Source organism: Chelonoidis abingdonii, chromosome 4 (genome assembly GCF_003597395.2).
Source record: "Chelonoidis abingdonii isolate Lonesome George chromosome 4, CheloAbing_2.0, whole genome shotgun sequence".
Taxonomy (NCBI): Eukaryota; Metazoa; Chordata; order Testudines; family Testudinidae; genus Chelonoidis; species Chelonoidis abingdonii.
In genome coordinates, this window is record NC_133772.1 from 124,189,734 (window position 1) to 124,217,384 (window position 27,651).

A 27,651-nucleotide genomic window follows, 5' to 3' on the forward strand; every position below is an offset into this window, starting at 1 on the left:
GGCTGGTCAGGCAGGTGGGGTAGCAGCAGGCAGGTTTGTACTGGCGACAGGGCAGGGTGCGGGTATGGGGCAGAGTTGTGCAGAGCTGGTTGCGGAGCGCAGTGTGGGGGGGGCTGGCTGCGCTTGGGCAGTGGACTGCATGGGGTGTGGCTGTGGCAGGGTTGATGGAGATCAGGGCAGAGGTGTTTGGCAGAGGTGGCTAGGGGGCACCGGGGTGCAGAGTTGGCTGCAGGGGGCGGGACCGGGACTGGTGTGGGCAGGTCATGGGGATGCAGCAGACCGTGAGCTGAGAACCCAACCCTTTTAAGTAGCCCCCAACCCTCTTCGTGATCTCGCGGTGACCTTTTAAAATAGCCGCAGGAAAGCGCTGTGGAATGCCTAATTAGAGGGAGGCGGGGGCAGGTCTGGCGGCTTATTTGAAGACCAGGAGGTGGCAGAAGGCACAGCTGGAGCCCAGGACTTTGTTAAGATATTACCTCCCCTACACTGACCCAGCCATTGGCGCTCTGTGTGGGGCTATTTAAAGGGCCCAGGCCTCTCAGATCGCCACCCGGAGAGCGGGGCTTGCCCGCTCGGCCGGAGCTCCAGACGGAGAGCGGGCTTGCCGCGCTCCGGCCGGAGGCCGCCGGCCTTGCCGCACTCGGGCGCGTGAGCGCGGGCAAGCCCCAGACGACTCCACCACTCCCGGCTGATTGGAGCCCCGCAGGAAGGGTCACCGCGCGGCAAGCCCGCGACGTCCGTAATCCGCTGGGGCTCCGGCAGAGCGGCCGGCAAGCTCCGCAGGACTGCCGCTCTCCTGGAGCCGAGACGCTGCAACAATAGCCACTCCGCCCGCTCCGGCGGAGCTCTAAGTCTGTGTTTCTGAGATGCGCGATGATGGCCAGTGCCGCCGCTCGGCCGCTGGCGCTTCACCTACAAAGGAGTTGGGGACTCATGGAGCAGAGCTCAGCCAGACCTGGGACGGTAGAGGTTGTGGTAAGTTTAAAAAATCAAAAAAACCAAAAATTAAAAAGGTGCCTAAGGTCGGGGGCCCTCTTTAGGGCGCGGGGTTACCGACTCTCCCTTCAGCGACGATGTCGTAGATGTGGTGAAACAGGAATAGCTGGAATGACAGCACCCTTCCGTTCCCTCTTCCCACACCTTCACTGCGCCAAATATGGGTGAGGTTGCTCTGTGGATAGAGCTGCGCACTAATTGCACCCACTCACGAACAGCCCCGCCTGCAAATGTTGTCAAGTGTGGACACACTGCAGCGCTGGTCACTGTCAGTGTGGACACACTGCAGCGCTGGCCCTACACAGCTGTACGACCACAGCTGTAACTACCAGCGCTGCAAAAATGTAAGTGTAGCCACAGCCTAAGATGAAGAAAAGGCTACTTATACTTCAACCTAGGTAAGCCCTTGAATCCTCTATACAAACGCAATGCACATGGATTTACTGTTACCAACTGAAAAAATAATCACTTTCCCATAAGGGTTCACTAAGCTTGGAAAGCTATTAAAAAATACTGCCCTTGGACAAACTGAAATGAAAAACAAAAATTGCACAAGACCCAAAAGGGAGGCTCAGAGAAAGCAGCCCAAAAAACAACAGCACGAGACCAGACATGCTGATTTCAACAGAGTTGTTTCGCTGTGAAATTCTGAGCAGGCTTTTTAATTTACCTTGGACTACTTGTTAGGTTTTCGACATGTTAATGTCTTTATATTATTTATTTATTCTACAGAGTGAAAATATCAAAAAAAAAAGTTTAAGGCCCCCCCCAAGAATGATAAAGGTTGAGACGCAGGTTATTTTAAAATCTTTGATAAAGCCCTAAAGAAAAAGAGCAAACGTAATGGTTAAGGTTAAAGATCAAGAAGCAAAATTATCAAAAGTTTCTCTTCTAAACAAAGTTCCTGAATAAATCAGGGATGCATACACTGAGACAAGTTCTGTCGGTATCACTCCAGGCATACGTATGCTAAACATGCAATTCTGATCCTGTACACACAGCATACACCAATTTGACTCTGGAGTGCAGTTCCCAATAATCCTCTTTTTAAAACCAAGGCTGAGCTCAAAGAATAAGTTGACATCACATTCTGATGCCTTCAGTGCAGTGATTTGAAGGATAAGAAGAAAATAATATATTGCACCATACTGCAATTTACACACCGTATCTATTGTAATTTTAAGATATTCAACTTTTAGTTTGTAAAACAGGGATTTCTCTACTGTAGGGAAAATGGTATAACTTTCTGGTGTCAGCAAGCCCCAGACAGAGCAGCAGACTGGTTTATAGGTGACTCAAACTCTTCTTATCAAAAAGAGCCCATTGTCTGCCTCCTTGTGTGTCTGTGGATGTAAGTAACAGTTTTACAGTAATCTGAAGTTCTGATGTTTGAGTTCAGAATGAATGGGCATCACAAACACCTTTTGACAGTGGCCAGATTTCAGTGGCAGGTTAAGATCTCTTCAGTGTCAGCCTATAGCAGCAGTAGGCAACCTATGGCATGCATGCTGAAGGCGACACGTGAGCTGATTTTCAGTGGCATTCACCCTGCCCAGGTCCTGGCCACAGGTCTGGAAGGGCTCTGCATTTTAATTTAATTTTAAATGAAGCTTCTTAAAAACATTTTAAAATTCTTATTTACTTTACATACAACAATAGTTTAGTTATATATTATAGACTTACAGAAAGAGACCTTCTAAAAATGTTTAAATGTATTACTGGCATGCGAAACCTTAAATCAGAGTGAATTAATGAAGACTTGGCACATCACTTCTGAAAGGTTGCCGACCCCTGGCCTATAGTATAGCTCTTTGATCAATGGCTCCCTTTCCGTTTTTCCCTTTGGTATCTTCCCCCTCCCCTCCATTTATGAGCAAATGTCAAAATGATGATTCACCTTTTCCCTTCATTCCATTAGGTCAGCAGGAACTGGAAGTATGGAAATATAGCTGGGTCGGGTATAAAAATGGGAGAAGGAAACTGATCCCCTCCCCCCTTTTTTTTTTTCAAAAATTGAAATTTCAGAATTGTGAAATATTTTCTTCAGCTTTAGAGATGGTTGAAAAATGGGAACCAGCTTTTAACAATGAAATTCCATTGAACGTTTTCCTGATTTTTTTTATTTAAAATTTCAAAATATTGAAAATTTAAAAAATTCTGACCAGCTCTGCAGACAAGATCCCTTGAGTTACTAAGTGATTACCCCATCCCCATGCTGGAGATGTCCATAAAGGTAGGTTTGTAGAAGATTATAATTTAGAGATGCTCTCTCATAAGGGACATTATTATGAATATAGAATTAGGAGATGTGCCCTGGAGACGTGGTTGGGAACACCACATGGCTGCGTGCAGCAGTTCACCACAGCAGCTCTACAGTTTGTTTTATTAAAGTTTTATTCCTTTCTCATTTATCTGGTTTGTTGTTTAGTGAACTCCAAGATCGTGACATGGTGTCAGGAGTGCTGCATGAGAAGGAAACTGCAGTCATTTTGAAGTTAACTCCTATGTTTGCAACTGAACACGGAGACAAAGAGAGGCATGTGAAGTACCAGGCACTGAGGCTTCTGCATGTATTTGGTGAGCACAATAGTAGCTTGACTAGCTTAAGAAAGGGGGGGAGCCAAAAAGGGATGTGTTGCAACCTCCATCCAGTCTGCAATTGGTAGGCAATGTTGCAGAGAACTGGAAAAAATTGTGACAGATTTGAATTGTATTCAGCAGCCAGAGGGCAGAGGAGAAAAATGACAAAGTGAAATCAGCGATCTTTTCGCATGTTGTTGGGGAGGAAGCATTGGATATTTATAACAACTTTAAATTTGAAGAAGGTGAAAGCATGAAGTTAAGTAAAACACTGACTAAATTTGAGAAATATTACTTACCAAAAAGGAATGAAACCTTTAAGAGAGAATTTTTTTTGCATGCACACAAAACACTGATGACACCATAGGACGTGTCACAGAATTAAGGAAACTCCTAGCACCTCCATCTAGGAGCAGCTGGGATAGGTCACCACTTGTGGGGAGCCACCTTGAAGTGAAAGCCCCCTGGATCCACCACCCCAGTATACCTCCTATGCCCCAACTCCCTGTCCCGAGCCTCCTCCCATACACAAACTCCCTCCCAGAGCCCAGGCCTCACCACCCCCACCCCCGGCGCCCAACTCCTAGCCCCGTGTCTTCTCCCACAGCCAAACTCCCTCCTTCTTAGTTAACCAGCATTTTTCACTTACCGGCACCCCCCATTTCCCCAACATGCTGGATAAAAAAGCTTTTACTGTATATAGCTATAGTCCCTGTAATGCAGACATGGCCATAGATTTAAATGTCTTAGTGGCAGCGCCCTTCCTGAGCTGCATTCACTCCTTGCCAAAAAATTAGCTGCTTATCCTAGTCTGTTCAATAACCTGATTTGCATAAAGGAAATGAATAGACTCTCCCTTGGAGAAACAATTGTGTCAGCAAAGTACACGCTGCTGAGATCTGTTGAGAGGACAGACTTCTCATACTTCTCTTAGAAAACCAACATTAAACTGAAGTTATTTCAGTACAGCAACAATTTTGTCCTAGCACGCTCCTACTAGCAGCCCCAAATCAGCAATTAACATTTGGTTCATCATGCTTCTCCAGCTAACATATTATACAAATTATTTATAGATTTAGTCTCAATCTGCAATCTATGCCATGGTGCGACACGCACCTGTTGCTTCAGGAAAACAGGCTTCAACCGCCTCACCCTCCTGCAGCAGGCAACACATTCATTCAATAACTTTCCCCATCAGGAGAAAGATATTTGTTTCTCTCCCTCTGAAGCATGTGCTGCTAATAACGCTTAGGTCGCCCACTGGTAAGCATCTGTTACAGGTCCCCAGCTGTGCCTGATTCACAGAGGATACGAGTCTGTTACAGTCCCGGCAAGAGAGCTCTAGTGAAGCTGTAGAAACTAAACTCTGAAGATCCCCAGTTCAATCCCCATATGTCAGCCAAAAGAGCCCTCATCACACTTGGTACTTTCGAAGGCCTGTACGAATATTAGTTAATCCTCACAACTCCCCCTAGGAGGTAGGCAAGTTTCATCCTCATTTTACAGATAAGGAAAATGAGGCAGGGCGATGAAGAGTCTTATTCCAAGTCACAAAGTCCAGGTTAGAACTCAGAAGTGCCCGGCTCCCTGCCCCATGTTCAATCCACCATACTACTTCACAGCATCAAGGCAAATCAAGCTTGACTGTCAGGGCTTAAACAATACAGCTGTTACTGCTTTACAGTCTCTGACAGTGGGGCCCGCACAACACTGGCGCCACATTTCAACCCAGGGACCATGCCATGGGCTCACAAATTCCCAGGTTGTATTCTGAAAAACATCTGAACCTTCATGCTAAATACAGACCACACTCCATTGTGCGACAGGGTCACCTCCAGTTCACTTGTAGCGAGAACTGCCTTGCCTCTGTGCACTGGTGACTGTACAAGAAGGGATGCCGGAGGGCGTGGCAGTTTTCTTTAAGAGGTGTAATACTTATTTAGTGTGTCAGCTGTTAGGGGCAGGAACTCTCTCTTACCGTGTCTTTACCCAATGCCTGACACAATGGGGCCCAGATCTCAATTGGCCTCTAGATGGTATCATAATACAGAGTACTATGACTACTGTTACTACTAATTTTACTGGATGAAAGGAGCCAACTCTTCATGAGTTGTAGCTTTGAGAGCTGCCTCCTTGCTGAGGGTGTGTCTGCACTGCACTGCACTCAAGGGTGTAACTGCAGTGCCAGTAGACACACCTGAGTTGGCTTTGACCCAGCTAGCTCAACCCACAATGCAGTAAAGCTGTAAGACCCTCCCCAGGACCCTGGATCGTTATTCAAGTGCATAGCTGGTGCTGATGCAGCTTCACGAGTATTATTATTCGAGCTAGCTAGTCACACCTCTGATTGCAGCATAGACATCCCCTGAGCGGTGCCGAGAAAGGCCTTTTGCCACCTTCAAAACCTTGAGGAGTTAAAATATTCCAGGCATCATTAGCATGGAACTCGGCTTATCACTAAAGGCAGCCTAGTGTACACTGTCACCTGGTCACCGCCCACACGGATGCTGACATTTTGTCACTAGGTAGTATGGATTTCACTGATAGCTGTTGGTTGGCAGTAAGAGGACCAGCTGGAACAAATGCCCAGATTGCATCCTCAAGCTGCATATGAAAGGAGCTGGAATAGCAACATTCCCTTCTGCAGGAATGCTGCTGCCGTGTCTAAAGTTAACTGTCCTTAGTAACAGCTGAGTTCTGAGCTCTACCCTCCTTGTCCCGGGAGATCAAGAGAAGCTTGCAGCTGTCAATGCAGAGCTGCTGAAAAAAAAAACAATCCTCACTGTGGACCATTTGTGTAGAGCATGCAAAATATTCATTTTTTCATCCTCCTCACATTAATGTGGGAGAACAGATTTTGTGGTGAGGCTAGTACATCATCATCATGATACTGCCAGGCTGTTGGAGAGGAAATTAAAGGGAGAGTTTAAAAAGTCACTCCAAAGTCCAGAAGTTCCAAGTAAAGCCCTGTCTAAAACAACGAAGTAGCATAACCTGGGTCAGATCCCTCTAACACAGTTAAAACTCAAGTTCACTCAAGAACGTTAACAAGCACAGGACCCTGTCCCACATTATTAATATCCGTCCAAAGGGTGACAGTCCTGGCCCTGCACAAAGCCTTGCTTTCTGGCATATATTTCATGTTTTATTCAACTCATTAGCCCCAAGTAAAGCTGTTAAAAAGAAAAAATCAAACAGGTGCATTACGGAAGAGATAAAATGGCTTACAGGTTTTCCAGCTTTGATGCTGTTATAGACTGTATTTTGCATTTCCCTTTAACTTACAGATTGTTAATAATGAAGTACTAAAATGAAAAACAAATCCCATGACACTTTTCAAAGTATAGAGGTGTCAGCCATGGAGTCCTGTATCTACTTCAAATCTGACACAAGTAATCACATTCTGGCTACCTAAGTCTTCCTTACGGCTTTAAGCATTATTATTTTATGGGAAAAGTACTGAAAACACAGGAGTTATACCAAATGAGATCAGTGGTCTAGCCCAGTATTCTGCCTTCAACAGCAGCCAGTACCAGATATGTCAGAGGAAGTGCCTCTCACTCTCTGACTCCTCCATTTAATTAATAGCCTCTTTGAGGGACTTTTCTGAAAGTCCAAATAAAAATTGCCAACTGGTTCTCCTCTAACGACTCCTTTTTTATCTGTAGTAATAGATCAGAAAAGACTGGACACCAGAACAATGTGACTGAACAGTGATATTTAGCATGTGTCCTATTAGTTCTACAATTTGGGAGGTTTTTTTTTTAAATGGGGTAAAAGTTGTCATTTGTTAACGCACAACGCTTCACACAAAAAAGCTTTGCACCTTCTTTCTCTGAATCAATACACCCTGAAACATGCTCAAAGGGAGTACAATTTGCACATTGGGTACTGCTACTCTTTGTTCTTTGTGCAGCATCTTGCCGCTTTCATTTAGTTAAACCACATCCGGCATGGGTTGTGTTTTGTTTCCATCACACAAATACAGTAGGCTGATCTGAGCTGTGGGAGGACAAAAGTGCAGAGAAGGGCAATCTCTACACAGCTGTGCATGTGCGAGCATCCACATGTACATACAATTTCTCTGTTTTCAAAAAAAATAAATCAGCATTTCTGTCACTGCTACAAAGGGTATTGAAAGCACTGCATTCTCCCCCATCCTGAGAATAGGGCAACAAATGTGGTATCTCAGATAACATCAAAATATGCCATTTTATTGGTGTCTTCTGTTTAGCGATATTAGAATGTCTAAATTATATCAAAAAGGATCTTGCTGGGACAAAAGAAACCAACCCACCCCAGGAAGGATGACCAAATCATTGACCTTCCTGAAGGTTTCGTTCAGTCACCCAGTCATAAGCCATAGAAGCCTTGATGAGCATCTGACCTATCATCTGTGAAACTGCCCCTCACCCATCCTGTTTCAGCAGCTACCCTATAAACTGAAGTAGTTCTGCCAATTTTGAAGAGGCCTATGCATGAGACTGATCTTGCATAGCATCCAGCCTCTCCATTTTCCTGGCAAGGTCACTGAGGTAGTGGTGGATGCCCCAGCAGCACCTGCCCTCCCAGATCCTTCATAATCGGATTTCAAACCAGGATGCAATCCTACCGGACAACCTTCTTTAGCCCTGCAGAGACAACAAGCCTATATGCTCTGCTGCTATACTCAGAGCTCTCTGTGGCCCTCAGCACTATTGAGCACACAGGGCAGAGAACACATTTATATGATACTTGGAAGTAAATGTGGCAACATTAATCCATTCTGCAGGGCAGTTTAAATCACTGGTTTGAATCATGCTTTAAATCAGCAAGCAGGAAATCTGGATTTAACTCACTGATTTTAATTTTGTGCTGCATTTGTACCTTTTAGTTATTTTTCTAAAGAAAGGTTGATTTTCACTGACTGGCTAGCATTAAAAAATGTTAATTTGAAACTAAATATAGATCTTACACTACATGAGATCTTTTTGTTAAGCAGGAGGATGCATTACAGCTACACATATTCATTTAAACAATTATACAGTTTAACTTACATTTATTCAGATTATTAATTTTTACATTTTTATTCTGTTAGAAAATGGTGAAAGATGCATTTCTTAAATGGAAATTAAAATAAAAATAAAAATGCATAAAACAGCATTTTAATTAGCTACATAAAAACTACCTTAACCATCCTCGATACATAAGAAAAGAAGTTTACCAAAACATGCCTTGCATTTAAGACTAACCGATTTATTGAAGGAAGTATAATCTGTAGTTAGTGAACTGAACTAATTGGTTCAAATCACCATATCTTTCAAGATTTTACAATTAGTACACTTCATCCTCTCATACCTAGTTTTTTTCCATAGGTTGGAAGAAGAAAGCCAGCTTTCCTGATTTTTCAACCCCCAACTGGTTTCTTAACTACAGTGACTAGTTCACTCAAACTGAACTAGCTCAATAAACGGAAATGAAAACAAAATTTTTTTTTGAACCTGTGGACGGGGCTACTGCTGGCCAAAGTTGGTTTAGTACTTCAACAAACTGGTTCCTGTCTACATAGTGACTTTCACGAGGTTCAATGGTATGACTTTCTTTAAAACGTGCCAGCAAACATGCACTGCTTAATATTATTTGTCAATGATTTTGATAGATTATATACATGTAGACCTTAAAATAGATTGTGAATTTCAAATTTATTTTAAATAGGTTTATATCTTTTAAAAACTAAATCTGTATTTAATTAAAAGTCCAATTTTTTAAAATAATTTTTATCCACCTTGCTGTCCAGAATCCACTTGCTCCTCTCAGACAGATCCCAGCAAGCTACAATGGACACCCCAATTCCTCAACTAGCCTCCTATTATGTAAGGTCCTACAAGACTCAGCTCTCTCCCCTCTCCTTTTATCTATTCAAGACTGCTTGAAGAATTCCTAAGACATAACGCTTCCCAGTGCCATCAAAATGCAAACAGCACTCAACCATATCTCCCCACTAATGACGCAGCTTCCACTGTCACCAAGATGTTAAAATTTCCACAAGAAGCAAGCAGATGATCAAAAGGAGCTGGTGCACACTCAGTCCAGGAAAAACGGAAAGGAACTTCAGGGAACTCACAAAAACCTCTAACCTCACCTGACCACAAATCAAAATGGGTCAAATATTTAAGGTCAGCTGGACTCAGTCTTGCACACAGACTACTACATCTTTAGCTAAACAGAGACTTCACACTTCCATCTCAGACAATGACCTAGTAACTTTGATCCCTGGTATGTTTTTCCCCCAGGCCAAATTATTGCAACTCACTTTGCAGCAATGGACCATCCCTTAAGTAACAAACACGATGCAATGACACCACACTAGCGCTGCACAAATTACACTGGCTCTCTACTGGTTTACAATCAAAATTCAAAGTCCTGGTCTGAATCTCAAAGGCCCTTAACAAATTAGAGCCTAGCAACGTCTGAGACTGCCTCATTACCCTGATCCGCCAAGATGGCTGCACTCCACAAGAAGGGACACAACCAGGATAAGGGACTCAATAGATCTCATCAAAAATGTCCATATTTCCAGTTTTCAATTAAACTTTTCATGAAATTTTAACTAGATCTTTGTTTTCTTCCCCTCTCCACCTCCAATATCCCTCCCTCATGTTTCAATTAGTTTTAGCACCAGACATTTGGAGCAGACCGTTCTCACTAGCTCAGGGGTGGGCAAACTTTCTGGCCTGAGGGCCACATATGGGTGGCGAAATTGCATGCAAGGCCATGAACGTAGGGCTGGGGCAGGGCGTTGGAGTGCGGGAGGGAGTGCGGAGTGTGGGAGGGGGTGCGGTGTGCAGGAAGGGGCTATTGGCAAGGGGTTGGGGTGCAGGAGGGATGCAGGGTGCGGCAGAGGGCTCAGGGCAGGGGGTACATCCTAAATATTGGGGTTCTCAATCCATTGTTCAAAGCTCTTTTGTTAGAAATCATAGTTAAGAGATATGGAAGAGGAAAGAGGTAAGTAATGTCACAGATTCCATGTTTATACCCTCAGCCTATGTGCATGGAAAGTTACCCCAACATGGAGTCAGGGATCACATGTTCGACAAGCCCTGCTGAATCACTGGGCCCTCTGAGACATCCTCAGGAGGGGTTCACTGAAGAGTTGATTCTCCTTAATGGGCCATCAAAACAAAGCTGAGTAGCCTTGATGCAAATCTGTCTTGTGAGTGTCACCCAGAACACAACAAACTTGAGATACAAACTCATAACAAAGGCAGCAGAGAGTCCTGTGGCACCTTATAGACTAACAGACATTTTGGAGCGTGAGCTTTCATGGGTGAATACCCACTTCATCAGATGCAAGTTATAGCAAATATCATAGCAAATATTCATAACTTTAAATCCATTGATCATCACTGTATCTAAACAGGATAACACTGTTCAACAGATTACAAATTTTCCAGTGAGAAGGCATATTTTGCATAAGATTTATCACAACTGTTCAATACTAGTGATATCTTAGTGTACACATGGTCATCACTCTCTCTCTATAGCATCACAGGTACCACTTACATTTTCATCATCTTAGTCATGTTTTCAGTTTCATCCAAATGGATACAAACCCTTTGAAATGATATGTATAGATGTAAAATGAACGTTTCCAACACTACTATACGATGGATGAAGAGCCTCAACTTGGTTTCTTTGTAGATGCTGCCAAGTGAAGGAGGTTGACAGTGGGGAAAGATTTCTACACATTTGGCTAGCAAGACATACAGATTAAAATGAAAACCTCAGTGTATCCAAAAGCAACATCCAAACCTTACAGTTTATTCTCAGAGCTCAGCCACCATCAATATTGCAGGGAGACAGGGACAGGATTGGCTGATGGTTCACTGATTACTAGTCTGAGAACTTTTGGAACCAAAATTGTAAAACCTTTTCCATGTTTAGCTGCCTGACCTTTACTGTATTTGGACTGTTACTCTACTGCCAGCTTCAGCAGCACCAGTGCCACCATGTAGGTGCTGGTAGGGCAAAATAGCTACCCAGCTGAACCCTACTCTTGTCTGAAAGCTACTTGTGGTTCTGTAGGGAACAGCACCTGTGATTTTAGAACCCTGCTCCTTTGCATGCCAGTACCCAGAATGCTCTTCAGTTCATGGCTGGCAGCTGAAACCAAAGGAAGCTTTGGGAGGAATATGCTAATTTTTCCTCTAAGTGTTCTGAGACTGAGACCTTCTTCACACAGGAAATAAAGTTTTTTTATAACCATAAATAAAATAGCTCATGCGTTAGTGTAATGGAGGAGACTTGAGTTCAAGACTGACCTTGGGACCTCTGCACCTCCTGCCCCTCAGCAATTTGGAGCATTCTACCCATTGTTACGGAAATGTCGGGTCCGCCTAGCTGAGAGCCAATGACAGCCAGACAGGGATAAGGAAAGGCTGCTTTATTCTGCAGAAGAAAGGAGAGTTCTGTACCTTGGTACAAAAAAAAAAAAAAAACTCTACTCCATGCAAAAACCAAGAATGTTTTATACACACTCTCACACAGGCTTCGGTCATGTTAGCATTTGATTGGTGGTTAGCAAACCCTGCACTTCTGCAATCTGCTCAACAAAAACCGGCTTAGGACCAGCTTCAACTGCCTCAAGACCGATAAGGGAAGACAGTTCAAAAGTTCAGGCTACTGTGTCCGTGAGGTGTCCAATTTCCCCTAATGGTTGCCAGCTATTATAAGGCTACTAGCTGTTTGGGGATCGCTGCTGACTATCACACCATGACATTCTCTGGCAAAATGAAGTGAAAGGAGACAGGTGAAGTCCATATCACTATTGTGGCACCTGCTTCCTTTTCCTCACTATCTGCCAGAGCAGCATTTCTCAAACTGGGGTCTGTGAGGGCACTCAAGGGGGTCCGCAGGCCCTGCTGATAAACTCCTCCCCCTCAACTCCTTCCCAGTGCCTCCTGCACGCCATGGAACAGCTGCTCCCTGGCACATGGGAGGGAGGGAGGAGTGGGGATGGGGCGTGCTCAGGGTGGGGGCCAGAAAGAGGCAGGGAAGAGGAGGGAGAAAAGGATGGAATGGGGGTAGGAAGAGGTGGGGTGGGGCCTTGGGACAAAGGGTTGGGTGGGGGTAGGGCCTGGGGCAGAGTTGAGGGTTGAGCACCCTGTGTCTCGGAGGAAGCCGGTGGGGGTGGCGGTGGGGTTAGGGGTCAAGTGGAGGTAGGAAGAGGTGGGGTGGGAGCTTGGGACAAAGGGTTGGGTGGGGGTAGGGCCTGGGGCAGAGTTGAGGGTTGAGCACCCTGTGTCTCGGAGGAAGCCGGCGCCTGTGGTCTTGCCTAGTTATTTTGTGAACAAATGCTCAGAACAGGGGCTTCCCCTTTTTATTTGTGAGTACAGAACCCAGTGCAGTCTTAGTTGGAGCCTCTAGGTGCTACCATACTATGATGAATTAAAATATGTCATTACTCATGCAGTGCTGCCATGGAAGCAAGTGGGACCTCTGCGGGAATGAGGATAGTTTTGTCCCTTGCCTTGTCCAGCCTGGCTGGTAAATAACCCAAGTGATGGGGGAAGGGAAGGTGGCTGCAGTGTGGGGAGTTTGAGGATGGAAGGATACATTGTTGCAAGAGATAAAGGTAGCAAATGTCCTTGCAGATTCCTGCCCATCTCAGGCAGCGGGTTAAGAATTAATTTCAGCCTCAGAACTGAAGGGAACACTATAGACAGGATCTAGAAGCTTTGGGCCAAATCACATGGCTCGAAATCTGGAATAACTGCAGACCCCACTGGAATCGAGGAGTACTTGTGGCACCTTAGAGACTAACAAATTTATCTGGGCATAAACTTTCGTGGGCTCCAACCCACTTCATCTGACAAGTTTGGGAAGTGGGTAAACCTGTTTCTCAAAGACAAAGGACAAATTCATGCCCCTAGCCAGGTGTTATCAAAGCTGATGGACTATCATCTATCAAGTGGCCAGTCTTTGTCATGGAAGGGAGAAAAGGGAAGAGAAAAATGGATCTGCATCATAGCAAACAGAGCTAAAAAGCAAATAGCATAACACCTCTTCCCTGCCAGACTCCAAGTCTCCTTGCTTTCAGCTGGAAATCATTTTATCTAGGGGTCACTCTCAGGAAAGTGCATTTCAAAGGGTGACTGAACTAGAGAAGTGAGGGGCAAAAACGCCCCAAGTTCTCTCTCCCTAACCATCTCTCTTTTCCACCTAAGATAGCAACAGAAAAACAGCCTGTGGATTTTGGGAGCACATTCTGACATAAAATGTGGTTAGCAATGACACTGGGGACTTGTGGAAAAAACTAATTCAGTGTTGTGAACTGTGTGGGTAATTCCATTTAAAGTGATAAATTGTTGCATACTGACTCCTTAGAGGGGCCATGGGTGTGATATATCTGGACTGACCAGGAAAGGGCTGGACTGTGCAGCATGCATGTTTTGGGGGGGCAAAGCCAGGACTGAGAGTGTGTTGCGGTCACTCTGCATATGATAACCAAGGCTAAAGGAAGCAAGAGTGACTGGAGTGTGCTTGCAGGCTGCAGCAATATACAGACACTTGGGGTGTGACCTGCACGCGGTTTGTGAGTGACCCAAGTGCAAGCTACAACAGCAAAGCACTGTGAGGCACCCCAAGGCTGCAGGGCAAGTGTGACACAGCCCCTCACTGATCTAGATTGCAACCCAAAATGGCACACATATTTAGGGACTTAAAATAGTTGGCCTGCTTTTCAGAAGTGCTGAGCGCACACAGCTCCAGAGGTGTAGGTGCTCTGCACACACACACACACAAAAAAAATTAATTAAAAAAAAAATCAGGCCACCTATTTAGCTATCCAATTTTAGGCACCCACTTTTGAAAACACTGGACTTGCTGTCCAACCTCGTCTTCCCTTCAGCAATTGCTCTATTAGCTGTATTACAGCAACCTCTAGAAACCCAAACTGAGCTCTGAGCCCCATTGTGCCAGGCAGCGTACACGCACACACACATATAGGCTACGTCTACTCTAGGTTATACCAGTATAGCTATACTGGCAAAGCGCTGCTGGCAGGGATACAGCTATACTGGCAAAACTGCACTTTAGCCAGTATAGCTCGCTTCAGCTCCCCCAAACTACTGTGTGTACTAGTAGGGGCTTTCGCTAGCACAGCTCTGTCAGTAAAAATCGCATCTCATAACACATAGCTATGCAAGCAAAAGTCTTCCAGCTTAGACACAGCCAAAATAATAAACAGAACTTACCAGCAGACAAAAACACTGAGCAGTAAAGTTATTTGTCCACAGTCCCAGAGCCAGAGCACTGTAGACTAGCGTTTCTCAAAACTCTCCTGATCAATCCAACTCCTCCCCATTCCTCCCAGCGCCTCCTGCTGGGGAACACCTGTTCAGTGGCATGCAGGAGGCGCTGGGAGGGAGGGAGAGAAGCGAAGATGGGGCGTACTTGGGGGAGGGGACAGAATCATGTCCAGGGCTGCCGGTCTCACTGATCAACTCATCCCTCTCCCTCCCAGCACTTCCTGCGTGCCTCAGAACAGCTGTTCCCCTGCGTGCAGGAGGCACTGGGAGGGAGAGGGAGGAGTGGAGGGTAGGCTGGGCCTTGGAAGAAGGGGTGGAGTGGGAATGGGACCTGGGGCTTAGCAGGGGATTTGGGGGTCCCAAAAGATTTTAAATCAAAATGGGGGTCCTCGGGTTACTAAAGTTTGAGACCTGCTGGTGTAGAGAATCCAGGCTTCCTGAGCCCCAATCTAGTATTATATCTGCTTGATCACACTGTCCCGTTCTCTTTTGGCCATCCACGAAACATATGACTCTGCAACAGGGATTTAACTGAGTCAAAGCAAGATCTGGTTTTAAAAGTTTTAGTGGGGAAAAAATAATGGTGCACAGTACAATTTCCTAATCTTCCTAACCGTGCAGAAAGCAGCACTCAAAGCAGTAGCATCTCATAACACAAAAGCAGCACTTAAATGGTTTCAATTACATATTAGAGCGGAAATGTCACAGTTAAATGGTTTTATATTGTTTATAGTATCCTCAGGAAGTGGCTCCTGTACTTCAAAGATGTACAAAGGAGTGAGAGAAACTTAAGAACTACAGTTTTCTTCACATATGAACTCTTTCAAAGGGGCATCATCGGGACAAATTCACCCCAAATTTAATGTTTTCAAAAACAAATGATGAGAAAAACCTAAGGTCATTAAGAATTTTTATTTTTTTCCTAAACCACATGGAAACTGTTTAAAAGAACAACAACATGTGTCCTGTACTATTTGCAACCCAAACATTGCCCAAGAGAAACTAGAAGTGAAACTGACTAGTACATTTCCATTTTCCAGCCTAAGCAAAATGGAAAAAAGTAAAACAAACAGAGAATGGCATGTTTTTGTCCTTTTTAAAATTCCTTCAGTTTTAATAACCTAAGGTATTATTGGAACACAGGTAAGGATTTATTTTTCCAAATATGATTTTTAGCCTTTAAAAGAAGCTTCCCTGGAAAGGAAAGTTACAACATAATGAAGAATTCTGATGACTAAGTCTAATCGCAAGAGCAGCAAATCACTACAAATATTTGTTAACCATAATAAAAAAGAAAGTTAAGATGTTAAGTCTTGAAAGTCTGATGCTGTGAAGGTCAGAGCTTCTCAATATACCTCCATGAATCCAAAAGTATTTTTCATTAGGTCAACAACTGAAAGAGCAGACACAGCTTAGATCACACACAGCCCTGCTGAAAATGCATTTTTCATTAAAACACGCAGTTAGTTTTCCCAAACATTGCTATCATGTGGAGAAATTCCCGTCAAGCTCATATTTGTACCAAGTAGTAATCCCTCACTGATAAGTAAAAAACCACAGCAATGCCATTGCTGAGAGAACTGACCTGCTAAACCAACAGAACTTTTCAGTGATTTATTTCACAGTGATCTGCTGGCTACATGGCGCACATGTGGGGAATGCAAACTTTTATTTTTTAAGGACTTTGGAATGAGGGTTTCAAAATGAGTCAATCATTCAGGGTTTGCACTATGAAAACAAAAAAGAAACAGGAAAGAGTTCAGTCTCTGATCTATTTCTAATAAAAAACCATCTCATAGTAATGAGAATTATTAGAAATGTTTCCTGTTTCAGAGAGAAACATTTCCTGTAGAAACTGGAATCAGATCAATCTCTATACTTCATCCAGCAGGTTAAATCATTAATTACCTGCTAGTACACCAAATAAAATAGGAATTTTAGGGTCTCAACAAGGAAAGATGTTCCAGTGGTTAGAGTATTAGCCTGGGACTAGGGGGACTGGTTCAATTCCCTATTCTGCCACAAGCCTCCTGTGTGACCTTAGGCAATTTACTTCATCTCTTTATGGCTAAGTTCCCCATCTAAAAAATGGAGATAACAGTACTTCTAACACATCTGTGAGACAGAGAACAACAAACACATTAAAGATTGTGGAGGGCAGATCTGCTATGGTAATGAAGGTCAAAAAAGTATCTTAGATAAATAGAAATCTTTTCAACCAGGACCCAGGAGTGAGTTAATCAAACAGTTCAACTTAAAAATCTTTTGCTAGACACAGTCCAAGTGACTATTGATTTTGAGTGCCCAACTTGAGATACTTTAAAAGAGACCTGATTTTCAGCAGGTGCTGAGCACCCACTGTCTCAAGTTGGACACCCAAAATCACATCACTTGAAAATGTTGACCCTAGGTTGCAGAGCAAAGTGACCCAGCAACGTAAGCTACTTTTACAGAACAGTATAATACATCAAGAATGTGTTTACTGAGCCAGGCAGAGGCAGTTGCATAGCTAAAGAGGGTTTATCTGGGAATCAACAAAGCACAACATGTTCATCTTGAGTTAGACACACATCAGAGTGGTGATCGACAGAGTATGTGGTGAGAAAAATAAACCCAAATCAAGAATTTAGCCTTTAGCCTAAATGGTGCCATTCCTCAGTTATCAAACTCCCTAAATGTCTGGAGAGTTGAAATGAAATGAAAACGAAAGGGGCACACACTGTATTTCACTTTTAGTTACACTAAAAGGGAGCATAGCAATTCACACATGAAAGGAAATATCATCTATAGCTAAAACACTGGTATACAACTAGTAATGTACATAGATTCTATAGCTCATGGACCTCCATAAAAACAACAACATTTCTACCTTCATGGATGTTCACCTCTTTACATTTCTTTTTACATCCACTTCTGAGGAGGCGATGCAACCCAATAGTGTGTACATCACACAGCTACCTCGGGATGCAACTGCACGTCTCTGACTGTGGCAATACCTAGCTGCAGCTCAATAGTAGGACAGTCTTCTGCAATGGATTTCCATTTTGAAGAACCCAAATGCAGCTGATGCAACTGTTAAAATCTCCATGTTATTTACAGCTGTATCACGCTTGCCTTAAACTTTCTAAACTCTAGGGCACAGCACAATAGACAACAAAAGAATATAGTGAGGTAATAACAGATTAGACAACCTGATTAAAGAGGAGGGGAAAAAAAGTTTCTCTGATACAGACCTTTAGTGATCCACAGATTTGTGGCTTCCTGACTCAATTATTGCTAGTTATTACACCGAGGAATAAAACAACATCTATGTTCTAAAAAAGCTCCTCTTGGAACAAAATGCAGCAGCCCATCTGCTTAGCAAAGGCCACCATGACCATATCACCCGGTGCTCAGCTCTCAGTGCTGGGTCCCCACTCAATAGAGAGTGCAGTTAAAGGTCCCAGTCATGATATTCAAAGCCATCCATGAGATAAGCTAAAAGACAGTCACAGACAGAGGGAGGGGCTCTGCCCACATGTGGCAGCTACATTCCACTGGAGAGATCAAACTGTCAACCAGGGTCAGTCGGACATTTTTAAAAATCAACAATTTAAATGAAAATTTTCTTCAACATTTCTTGACTGGGAAGTGGATCAATGTGTTTGTGAACAATGGATGCCATTTTTCTACCAGTTCTGCTGTTCATTCCCAAAAGAGAGAAAAATACTACCTCTCCCCACTTTCAGAACAAATTACAACTCACATATGCACTTGAAAACTAATTAAGCTATTTCTTCAACAGACTGGAAAAGAAGAGAGTGTGTTGGAGACTATAATTCATATTTCTATTTGTATATATTTGGGACGATTTCAGACATCATGATGATGATGATGATGGCCAGACAAAGTGGATACAAACTGTATGAATATAAATCCCAAATCATAAAAATACAAAAGATAGCAATAGGGTACTGTCATAAACAGATAGCTAAGGGTTAATGTCTATTTCACCTGCAAAGGGGTAACCAAACACCTGACCAGAGGACCAATCAGGAAACCGGATTTTTTAAAAGCTCAGGGAGGGAATGTTTGGGTCTGTGACTTTTGTCTGTCTCTCGGCTATAAGAGGGATCTTTCTATCTTCAAGCTTCTGTAATCTTCGGTTTCCAAGTTGTAAGTACAAAAGTAGAAAGACAGTAAGCTTCTATTGTTTTTTTGTATTTACATGTGTGTAGTTTGCTGGAATGTTTTAAATTGGATATCTTTTTGAATAAGGCTGTTCATTCAATTTCTTTAAAATTTTTACCCGTATATTGTCAACTTTGTACAGAGAACATTTTTATGTCTTTCTTTCTTTTATATAAAGCTTTCTTTTAAAACCTGTGGGATTTCGTTAAGTGAAGCTCTAGGGATAGAAATCCCTGTGCAGATTACGGCTCTCTCAGGAAAGACGGAGAGGAAAAAGAAGAGGGGAAGGTAAATTGCCCTCTCTGTTTTGTAATTCAAGGAGTTTAAGTACAGTAATTTTCCAGGATAACCCACGGAGGGGAAGCCTGGGGAGGAAGTAAAGAGAAGACAAGGGGAGGGGGGTTATTTCCCTTTGTGGTAAGACTCAGAGCATCTGAGTCTTGGGGTCCCCCAGAGAAGGTTTTGGGGAGACCAGAGTGAGCCAAACACTGGAATTTTTGGCTGGTGGCAGCGCTATCAGATCCAAGCTGGTAATTAAGCTTGGAGGTTTCGTGCAAGCACCCACATTTTGAACTCTAAGGTTCAGAACTGGGATTTATGCTTATGACAGGTACGTTTCTGACCTGAGAACTAGGATAGCAATAGAACAACGCAAACATTAACCAGCCAAATGTTACATTGAAACACAGTTTACAGAAGCAACTTCTCAACACCATAAACAACTGGCTCTTGGAACAGCTACTTCTACAGCACTCAGAAGGAGAGGCTACTCTTGACTTAACCCTAACACACAGGAGTCGGCTCAAGAGCTAACTGTAGGCTTTAGTATTCCCATGACAAGCAGCTAGACTGTACAATAATTTCAATTTAACAGTGTGTATGAAAAGACAGCATTTCTGCTGCTGCTCAGAGTAATAAATATGCTCCCCATCAAACACACACCTTGTTTAACTTAGATCAAACCCCTATTCTCATGCTTTCAAAAACAAAAGCCTAGATTCTGGAGTACGATTCTGCTATGAAGGACTGTATTTGCAGCCTCTGCTCATTACTAATACTCACATACCAACTCCAGGAACCAGCTGTTCCTTCTGTTACAAACCCACTGTGATGCATGGCTAGAGAGGGTTAAAAATCCTGCAAAATAGACAACACTCAAAGACATGTGGGTAGATAATGTTTGTGTTTTTGTGTATTTACATATGTATGAGTAGGGTCAACAATGTAATCAACAGTCCCTGTCCTAGGCTGTATTCTGATAATTCTGAGGTCAAAAGAACATCCTAGCATTTAAATGAATTGTATACACAGGATATCTCTGTATTCATCTCTGTTTGAAATGTATAGCAAATAATCTGAGAATGGTGGAGGAACAAGCAAATTGCCTTATGTTAATTCTATACTAAGTACTAGTGATGGACCTCCTTCAAAGTCATGCTAATTACCTTTTGAACTCCAATTTGTCAAAAGACAAGAAATTGTATAAAAAGATCCTTGGGTCTTGAGTCTGTCATCTCAGATCTGCCTAGGCTTCATGAGGGGGAGTTTGAGTCACAAGATTAAGGTCCCAGTTATGTTGGTATACCCTGAATATGATACTTGGACATTGGACTATAACCTACGAAATATTTCTAAAAGAACACTTTGCAATTACAAAGCTCACCATCTCTGCTATGAATCTGCACCTAAACGAATTGAATCATGTCTAACCATATTCTCTCATTTTTTAATACATTTTAGTTTAGTTTAATAAGAATTGGTTGTAGTGTGTATCTGGGTAAGATCTGGAATATTCAGTACCCTGGGAGGTAATGTGTCCGATCCTTTGGGATTGGTAGAACCTTTTTTTTAATATGATGAAATAAGATTTTCAGAAATCATCATATTTGACTTAGGTACCTGGACAGAGACCTGAGGCTGGATCATTTTAAGGGAACTGTGTTGTCTGGATTTGAGTAACCAGTGAGGTAATAAAGAAGCTGTTTTATGCTGGGTTGGTAAATCTAAGTACTGGAATATCCACCAGCTTTTGTGGGATTGTCTGGCCCATTCTTTCCAGTTCACCCTAATTGAGTGACCACAGCTGGCTCCCCCCCTAGAACTCCAGTCACATCCACAATGCAAGGAACATGCTTTTCTGAAATGAAAAGTCACTGGCCTACCTTGCATGTAGGCCTCTATTCGCCGAATAAGCTCATAAGACTTGGATCGGTCCAGCAGTGTCCGGATAGCAGGAAGGGGGTCCAGGATGATAGTCTCAGGGTGAGCATCGATATACTCCTGCAGAACAAACACGGAGCAAAGGCTACTGTTAGATTTGCTGGACAGCATAAAAAGCATGGCAAAATAAATAGGAGAAGGTTAAGGACCCAATCAATCTACAACTCCTCCTGCGAATGAGGCTGGCACTTCGTAAATAGAATTGCAGGGCATGTCTAGACTTTCTCATGATTGGCATTGTAAACTGGAATCCTGTTGAATACAAATATGATGCCAGACAGTGTTTAAGACAGTGATATCCAACTGTGGACTCATCAGCCCTGCAACCTGCTCTGCAGCCAGATCAGTTCAGAGCAGAGCCAGTGGCGAAGACTCACAATAGCAGCATTAGGAGAAAAAGGACACAGTGCTATTGGGGTCAACCTTGTAATTACACTGATGAGCTTAAACAGCACGTGGGCAACAGTCCACTTCAGAGTGCAGATCAGAACTACATCTGCATTCTTTTACATTAATATTACTGTCCTCTACCTGTACTGACTGCCAAGTGAAGAGCTAGATGATAAGGACTGAAAAAAGGTGGCAGGGCCAGGGATGTTGTTATTTCATTAAAACACAATGCAGTTTTCAAAGCAACGGCACTATGTATCCATCTTACCACCTCCCTAAGCAAATGCTCCCCTGCCCGTTAGCTACGAGAACACAGTAACTCTCCAAGTGAGCTTCATATTGGAGCTATTGCAAAAGATGACCCGCAGCAGCGAGTCTCAGAACCTGGGTCGACCGACTCCAGCTTGCAGGGCTTGTGCCAAAGGGCTAAAAATTGCATTGTAGAATTTGGGCTTGGGCTGGAGCCTGGGTTCTGAGATCCTCCCTCCTAGCCGGGTCTCAGAGCCCAGGCTCCAGCCTAAGTTGGAAGGCCTACACTGCTATTTTTAGCCCAGCAGTGAGAGCCTGAGTCAGCTGACCTATGCTCTGAGACTTCCTGCCATGTGTCGTTTTTTTGTAGTGAAAAACTCCGAGCACCAAATTCCCGTTTCTGACATCATGACTGCTGCCTCGTTACTATGAGGGAAATTTTATATATACCCCACTAGCTCTTGTCAATGTCTACTGAGATCTGAGATGCTCAAGGTATCTCTCTTTCATGCCCACATATGTACATGCATACAAGAGGTCATGTGCCTGCCCACACTGGTTCCATAAAGTCAAAGTGATTAATGAGAGTGTCTCTCTTTCACCGTTCAGAATTGGACAAGTAATTCTGAGCTAAAATCTGTCTTTATTCTTTAATGAGATTTCCTAATCAGTCTCCATTAACCTCTATTCATTTCTTCACATCTATTTACGTGATGCATGGTAAATGTTTCCAATAATAATTGGCTTAATTAAGTACCTAAACAGGATATTCTTCAAAGAAAAAAAAATAATACTCCAAATTATGCTCAGGAGTACCACAGGGCAGCACTGAGAGACACACTTCACTGGCTACTGAGATACAGCAAAAGGAATGGAGACATCTGATCCCAACACAGACTTTACTCCCAGTTCTAAGCAGGTGAGAGTGAGTTATTTGTTCAACACCAACAAGTCTTTGCTTGCTGCTGAATGAATGCATTCAATTCACTGCTTGCTGCAGACGGATTATTCTTTAGACTTTAAGAGGAGCCAGTGCTGGGTTAGCGGCCCCGTCACATTGCTCGGATCACGCGAATGGATTTCCTTCAGTGCCCCTTGGCACATGCTATGTGACACCACACACTTCTTATATATTTAATTTATCTCCTAGAAATATCATACATTGCTCTGAGACGTGTGCATGGCACTGTACAATATTTCGCCATCACTTGGAAAAAGAAAGGAGCTGAGCTATCTTCATGGCAAATCACAAACATTCTCATTTAGTCAGCTGCCATGTATGCTATCCCTGCAAACGCTGGCCTTGGCTACAAAACTCCTCTCTGCCTCCCCAAATGGAAGCCTGGTTCCATGCCTTTGTTTTGAGTTGATAGCATAAAACATGTAAAGGGACATTTTTAAATTATCTCCCGACCACAGTAATCCCAGAGTCTCTATCTGAGACCCAAGTCCCTTCCTAAACTAATGCCCTAAGCACTGGCCCATCCTTCCTCTCTAAGATGCATATTGGCTGCCTGTATGTGACATTATGTTCACACAGAAGCATACTGATTGATTTGAAAAATTGTGAGAAACATTTTAAGGCAACACAAACTATTTTACCTTAATTTAAAAAAAAAAGAACCACAAAAAAACTTCTCTCTCTGCTGAATTCCGGGGCAGCACCAACCAAGAGGGAGACATAGGGCAGTTCTCTAACTTAACTAATAATTTCCCATGGGTACTATGTCAAATGCTTTACTGAAGTCCAGATTGACTTTTTTAGACAATAAAACTAAATCTGTTATCTTATCAAAGATAGATATCAAGTTCTGCTGGCATTATCTACCTTAGTGAATCCATGTTGTATTTTATCCCATTTTCTGTTTACTTCCATGTCTAATTATTCTTTCCTTCAATATTTGTTTTAAAGTTTTACATCTTTTTAAGGTCAGACTAACAGGTCTGTAGCTGTCTGGATCATTTTTTCGCTCCCCTTTCTTAAAAGTAGTAAGTCATTAGGTATTCTCCAGTCACAAAACGCCACCTCCGATTTGACAGATTTATTAAAAATCCTTGCTACCAGACTTGAGGCTTCACGTGTCAGTTCTTTCAGTATTCTAGGATGGAGATTATCCAGGCACTCTGAGCACATTAAACCCTGAGTTTTGCTTCCACCTCAAATGTAGTAATTTCTGTTTCTACACACTCATTTCATTAGACATCCTGCCTTTGCCCCCATGTTGTACATTATCATCCTTTCTGAAAATTAAGGCAAACTATTCATTTAGTTTTTGGGCCATACCTACATTATCCTTAATCTCTACCCCCATTTTTTCTCTTGTTCTCTTTTGGTTTATATGTCTCAAGAAGCTTTTACTATTTGTTTTAATTTCCTTTGCAAGGTCTAACTCAGCTTGACTTTTGACAATTCTCATTTTATCCCTGCACTTTCTGACCATCAAGACGTAGCTTTCTTCGCTGATCAACCCCTTTTTCCATTCCTCATAGGCTCTCTGCGTACTCCTAATTCCTTTTTGAGGTGTTTCTTCACCCAGTTAACCCGGAACCCTTCTCCCTACAAGTTTTTTCCCTTGGATACAAATTTCAGATCGTTTTTGTACCTTTGACTTAAAGAAATTTCAAAACTCCTACACATTTAAATCTCTGAGCTCTTGAGTTCAGTTGACTAATTCCCTTCATTTCTCAGTCTTCCCATTTGAACTTTAAAACCTTAGTTACCGACCTGTTGTTGATTAATACTTCGTCCTGCCTTGAGTGAAGGGGACTGGACTAGATAACCTCTCAAGGTCCCTTCCAGTTCTATGATTCTATCCTTCCATTTAATTTAAAATAAATCAGCTTGTGCTCACTCACAATTCAAGGTTATTTTCTATAACCAGCTCTTCTATAACATCCTCACTACTTATCAACACCAAGTCTAAAACAGCATCACCTCTTGTTGGTACAGTGACCTTTTGATGAAGAAATCTGTTGCCTATCACAAACAGGAATAACTGAGTCCTTCCTAATAGCATTTGTTCTCCAATCTATATTTGGGAATTTAAAGTCTCCTATAGTGACAATTCCTGCTGGTATGGATCTCTCTAATACTACTATACAGATCTCTGTCTATATCCAAATCTGACCCTGGAGGTCTATAGCAAACCCCTCACATCTACTCCAATAGAACCTCTGGAACAATCCATTCTCGGTGATTTTGACCCAAATTGATTCTGTTTGATACATGATATCACTTCTGATTTCTTTACAGTCTACTTTATCATTGGATGTACAATGCTACCCCACTACCTTTGCCTCTCTATCTTCCCTGAATAGCCCATGTGTCACTAATCATCAACCCCTTCCACATCCATTTCCATTTCCTACTGCCCTTTTCACCATATTCTGCTAGGATTTTGCTGTGTAGTCATCATTGCTGGAGCTTAATCTTGGTCCCATTGAAGTCATTGACAAAACTTCCATTGACTTCACTGTGAATAGATTCAGAATCCTCAGGGTTTGTCTACACTGCAATTAAAAACCTGTGGCTAGCCCGTGCCAGCTGACTCAGGTTCGCAGGGATCAGGCTGGGGGGCTGTTTAATTGCACTGTAGACTTCCAGGCTCTGGGACCCTTCCACCAGCCTGAGTCCAAACGTCTACACCGCAATTAAACAGTCCCGCAGCCCAAGTCCAATTCAGCTAACATGGTCCAGCAGTGGGTGTCTAATTGCAGTGTACATACTTTCTGGCTGTAAGCTTCACAGTGCAGAGACCTTGTTATTTTTCTGACACCTGACAAGCACGATGCACATTCCTGTTGCACTGTGAAATGATATTCTCTAGCCTAAGCATCAGCAACTCTGCATCTCTGATGTATGGAATATAGAGGGACAGGAGTGAGTATGTATAAGAAAAGCAAAGACATACCAGTCATCTTCTGATACTAGTAAGAGGGAAAGTATTGTGGCAAATGCACCTCTGCATGCTGGTTTTCCCTTGGTAAGAACACTAGGTTCAAGGATAGTTAATTTCCTATCAAAACCAGTGGAGATAGATTTTAAAATAAAGTCAGAATGCAGGCTAGACAAAGGGGGTCTAATCAAAAAGGTCCCTCTCCTCCCTACCATCTCACCTGATATGGTCCCTCTCCCTCCAACCACCTCATATGCTCTAGAGATCTGAGAGCCAGCTGCCCAGACAGGCAGAGACAAGGCATCAGAAAGAGTCCTCGAATGGAGTATAATTCAAAGTGAACACCAGGACTCCATGCCAGTATGATGATATTTTAAAGCAATTTTACTGCAACAGCAAAAAGCTTGTCTCGAGTGCAATTATCCTCAGCATTTTATGTCTGCTAAAGGAGACTGCGGAGCCTTTCATAAGCCCAAAGGGAGCTGCTAGAAGTGTTTCACAGGAGTTTATTAAAAAAAACCAAACTGGATCATGTGTGTCAGAGCCATGCTGCAATGGTTTGCCATCTGGTTTGGTGTCAACAGGCTCAATCCTGAAGATGATGGGAGTTTTGTTTAAGGACTTCAGGACCAGGCCCAATAAATTTGTTTAGAAAAAATGAGTTTATCTCCAGCAACCTCGTTATTGAAACCTAACTTTTTGTCTATTGGTCAAAGAGCACCTCAAAGAAGTACAACAGAATCTCCCATCTATTTACCTTCTTTATTTGGAATATTTTTAGCTGTCCCCAACCTTGGCTCTGCCCTCCTCCTCCTCCTATCAAACCTCATCTGGCTTGGCATCTTCAGAAGAATTCAACAATACCTTCCAGCAATGTTTTTTCTCTCTGCCCAGCCAAAGGAGGCTCTCAGACATGTGAAGGCACAGAGCTCTGATCACAGATTGCAAGAGGGAATGACTCATTTAACCAAGGGCTTGTCTACAGACCCAATGAGACCTTGATAAACGGGGTGTGACTACTCTGCACTAGCTTGCTACAGTTTAACTGTCTGTTTACACCTTGATGATGCACGATAACAGTTCCTTGAGGTGCTTTGAGTCAGTCTGATCAAAGCGCTCTAACAAACTGTTAGTGCACATTAGCAGGGTACACATGGACAGTTAGATCTCAGCAGGCTAATGTGGCGTAGGTTCACATCCCAACTTACCCACAATCTAAGGCCTTGGCTACACTTGGGGGTCTGCAGCACTGGGAGTTACAGCTGTCTTCGTACAGCTGTGTAGGGAAAGCGCTGGAGTGTGGCCACACTGACAGCTACCAGCGCCGCAGTGTGGCCACATTTGCAGCAACTGCAGCGCTGTTGGGAGTGGTGCATTATAGGCAGCTATCCCAGAGAGCACCTCGTCCCATTTTGGCGCTGTGGGTTGTGGGAAGGGGACGGAAGGGTGCGGGTCATTCTGCTTCCTGTCCCAAGGCCCTGTGATGCATCGCTTTGCATCCCAGCAGTCCCTGTTTTTCCGTCCACGTTTGGCACCATTGTGACTCTCCCAAAAGTTTCTGTGCAGCACAATTTCTGTGGGAAATGGAGCCCAAACTGCTGAGGACTTTGCTGACGAGTCTCGCCAGCACATCACGTTTGGCAGTTGAGCTATTCCTTAAGCTCCAAAGCGATGAGGAGTCTGACGATGATTGCGAGTCGCCTGACGAGTATGACATGACATTGCTTGTGGCGTTCACGGAAATGCTCAGCACCATGGAATGCTGCTTTTGGGCTCAGGAAACAAGCACTGAGTGGTGGGATCACATCGTCCTGCAAGTCTGGGATGACGAGCAGTGGCTGCAGAACTTTCGGATGAGAAAA

The 27,651-nt window shown here is 43.3% G+C and overlaps 1 protein-coding gene across 8 annotated transcripts in view; it reads right to left on the minus strand.

Annotated features, from left to right (window-relative positions):
- Positions 1-27,651, minus strand: part of ITPK1 (inositol-tetrakisphosphate 1-kinase) — a 237,205-nt gene that overhangs the window by 79,461 nt on the left and 130,093 nt on the right. For all 8 annotated transcript variants that reach the window (XR_012655830.1, XR_012655832.1, XR_012655831.1 and 5 more), the window contains one exon: positions 21,197-21,314. Coding sequence is in view for 4 of the 8 variants with exons in the window: in XM_075065650.1 (XP_074921751.1) it covers positions 21,197-21,314 (118 nt within the window). In the remaining 4 variants the exon portion in view is untranslated. The remainder of the gene's footprint in view (positions 1-21,196; positions 21,315-27,651) is intronic.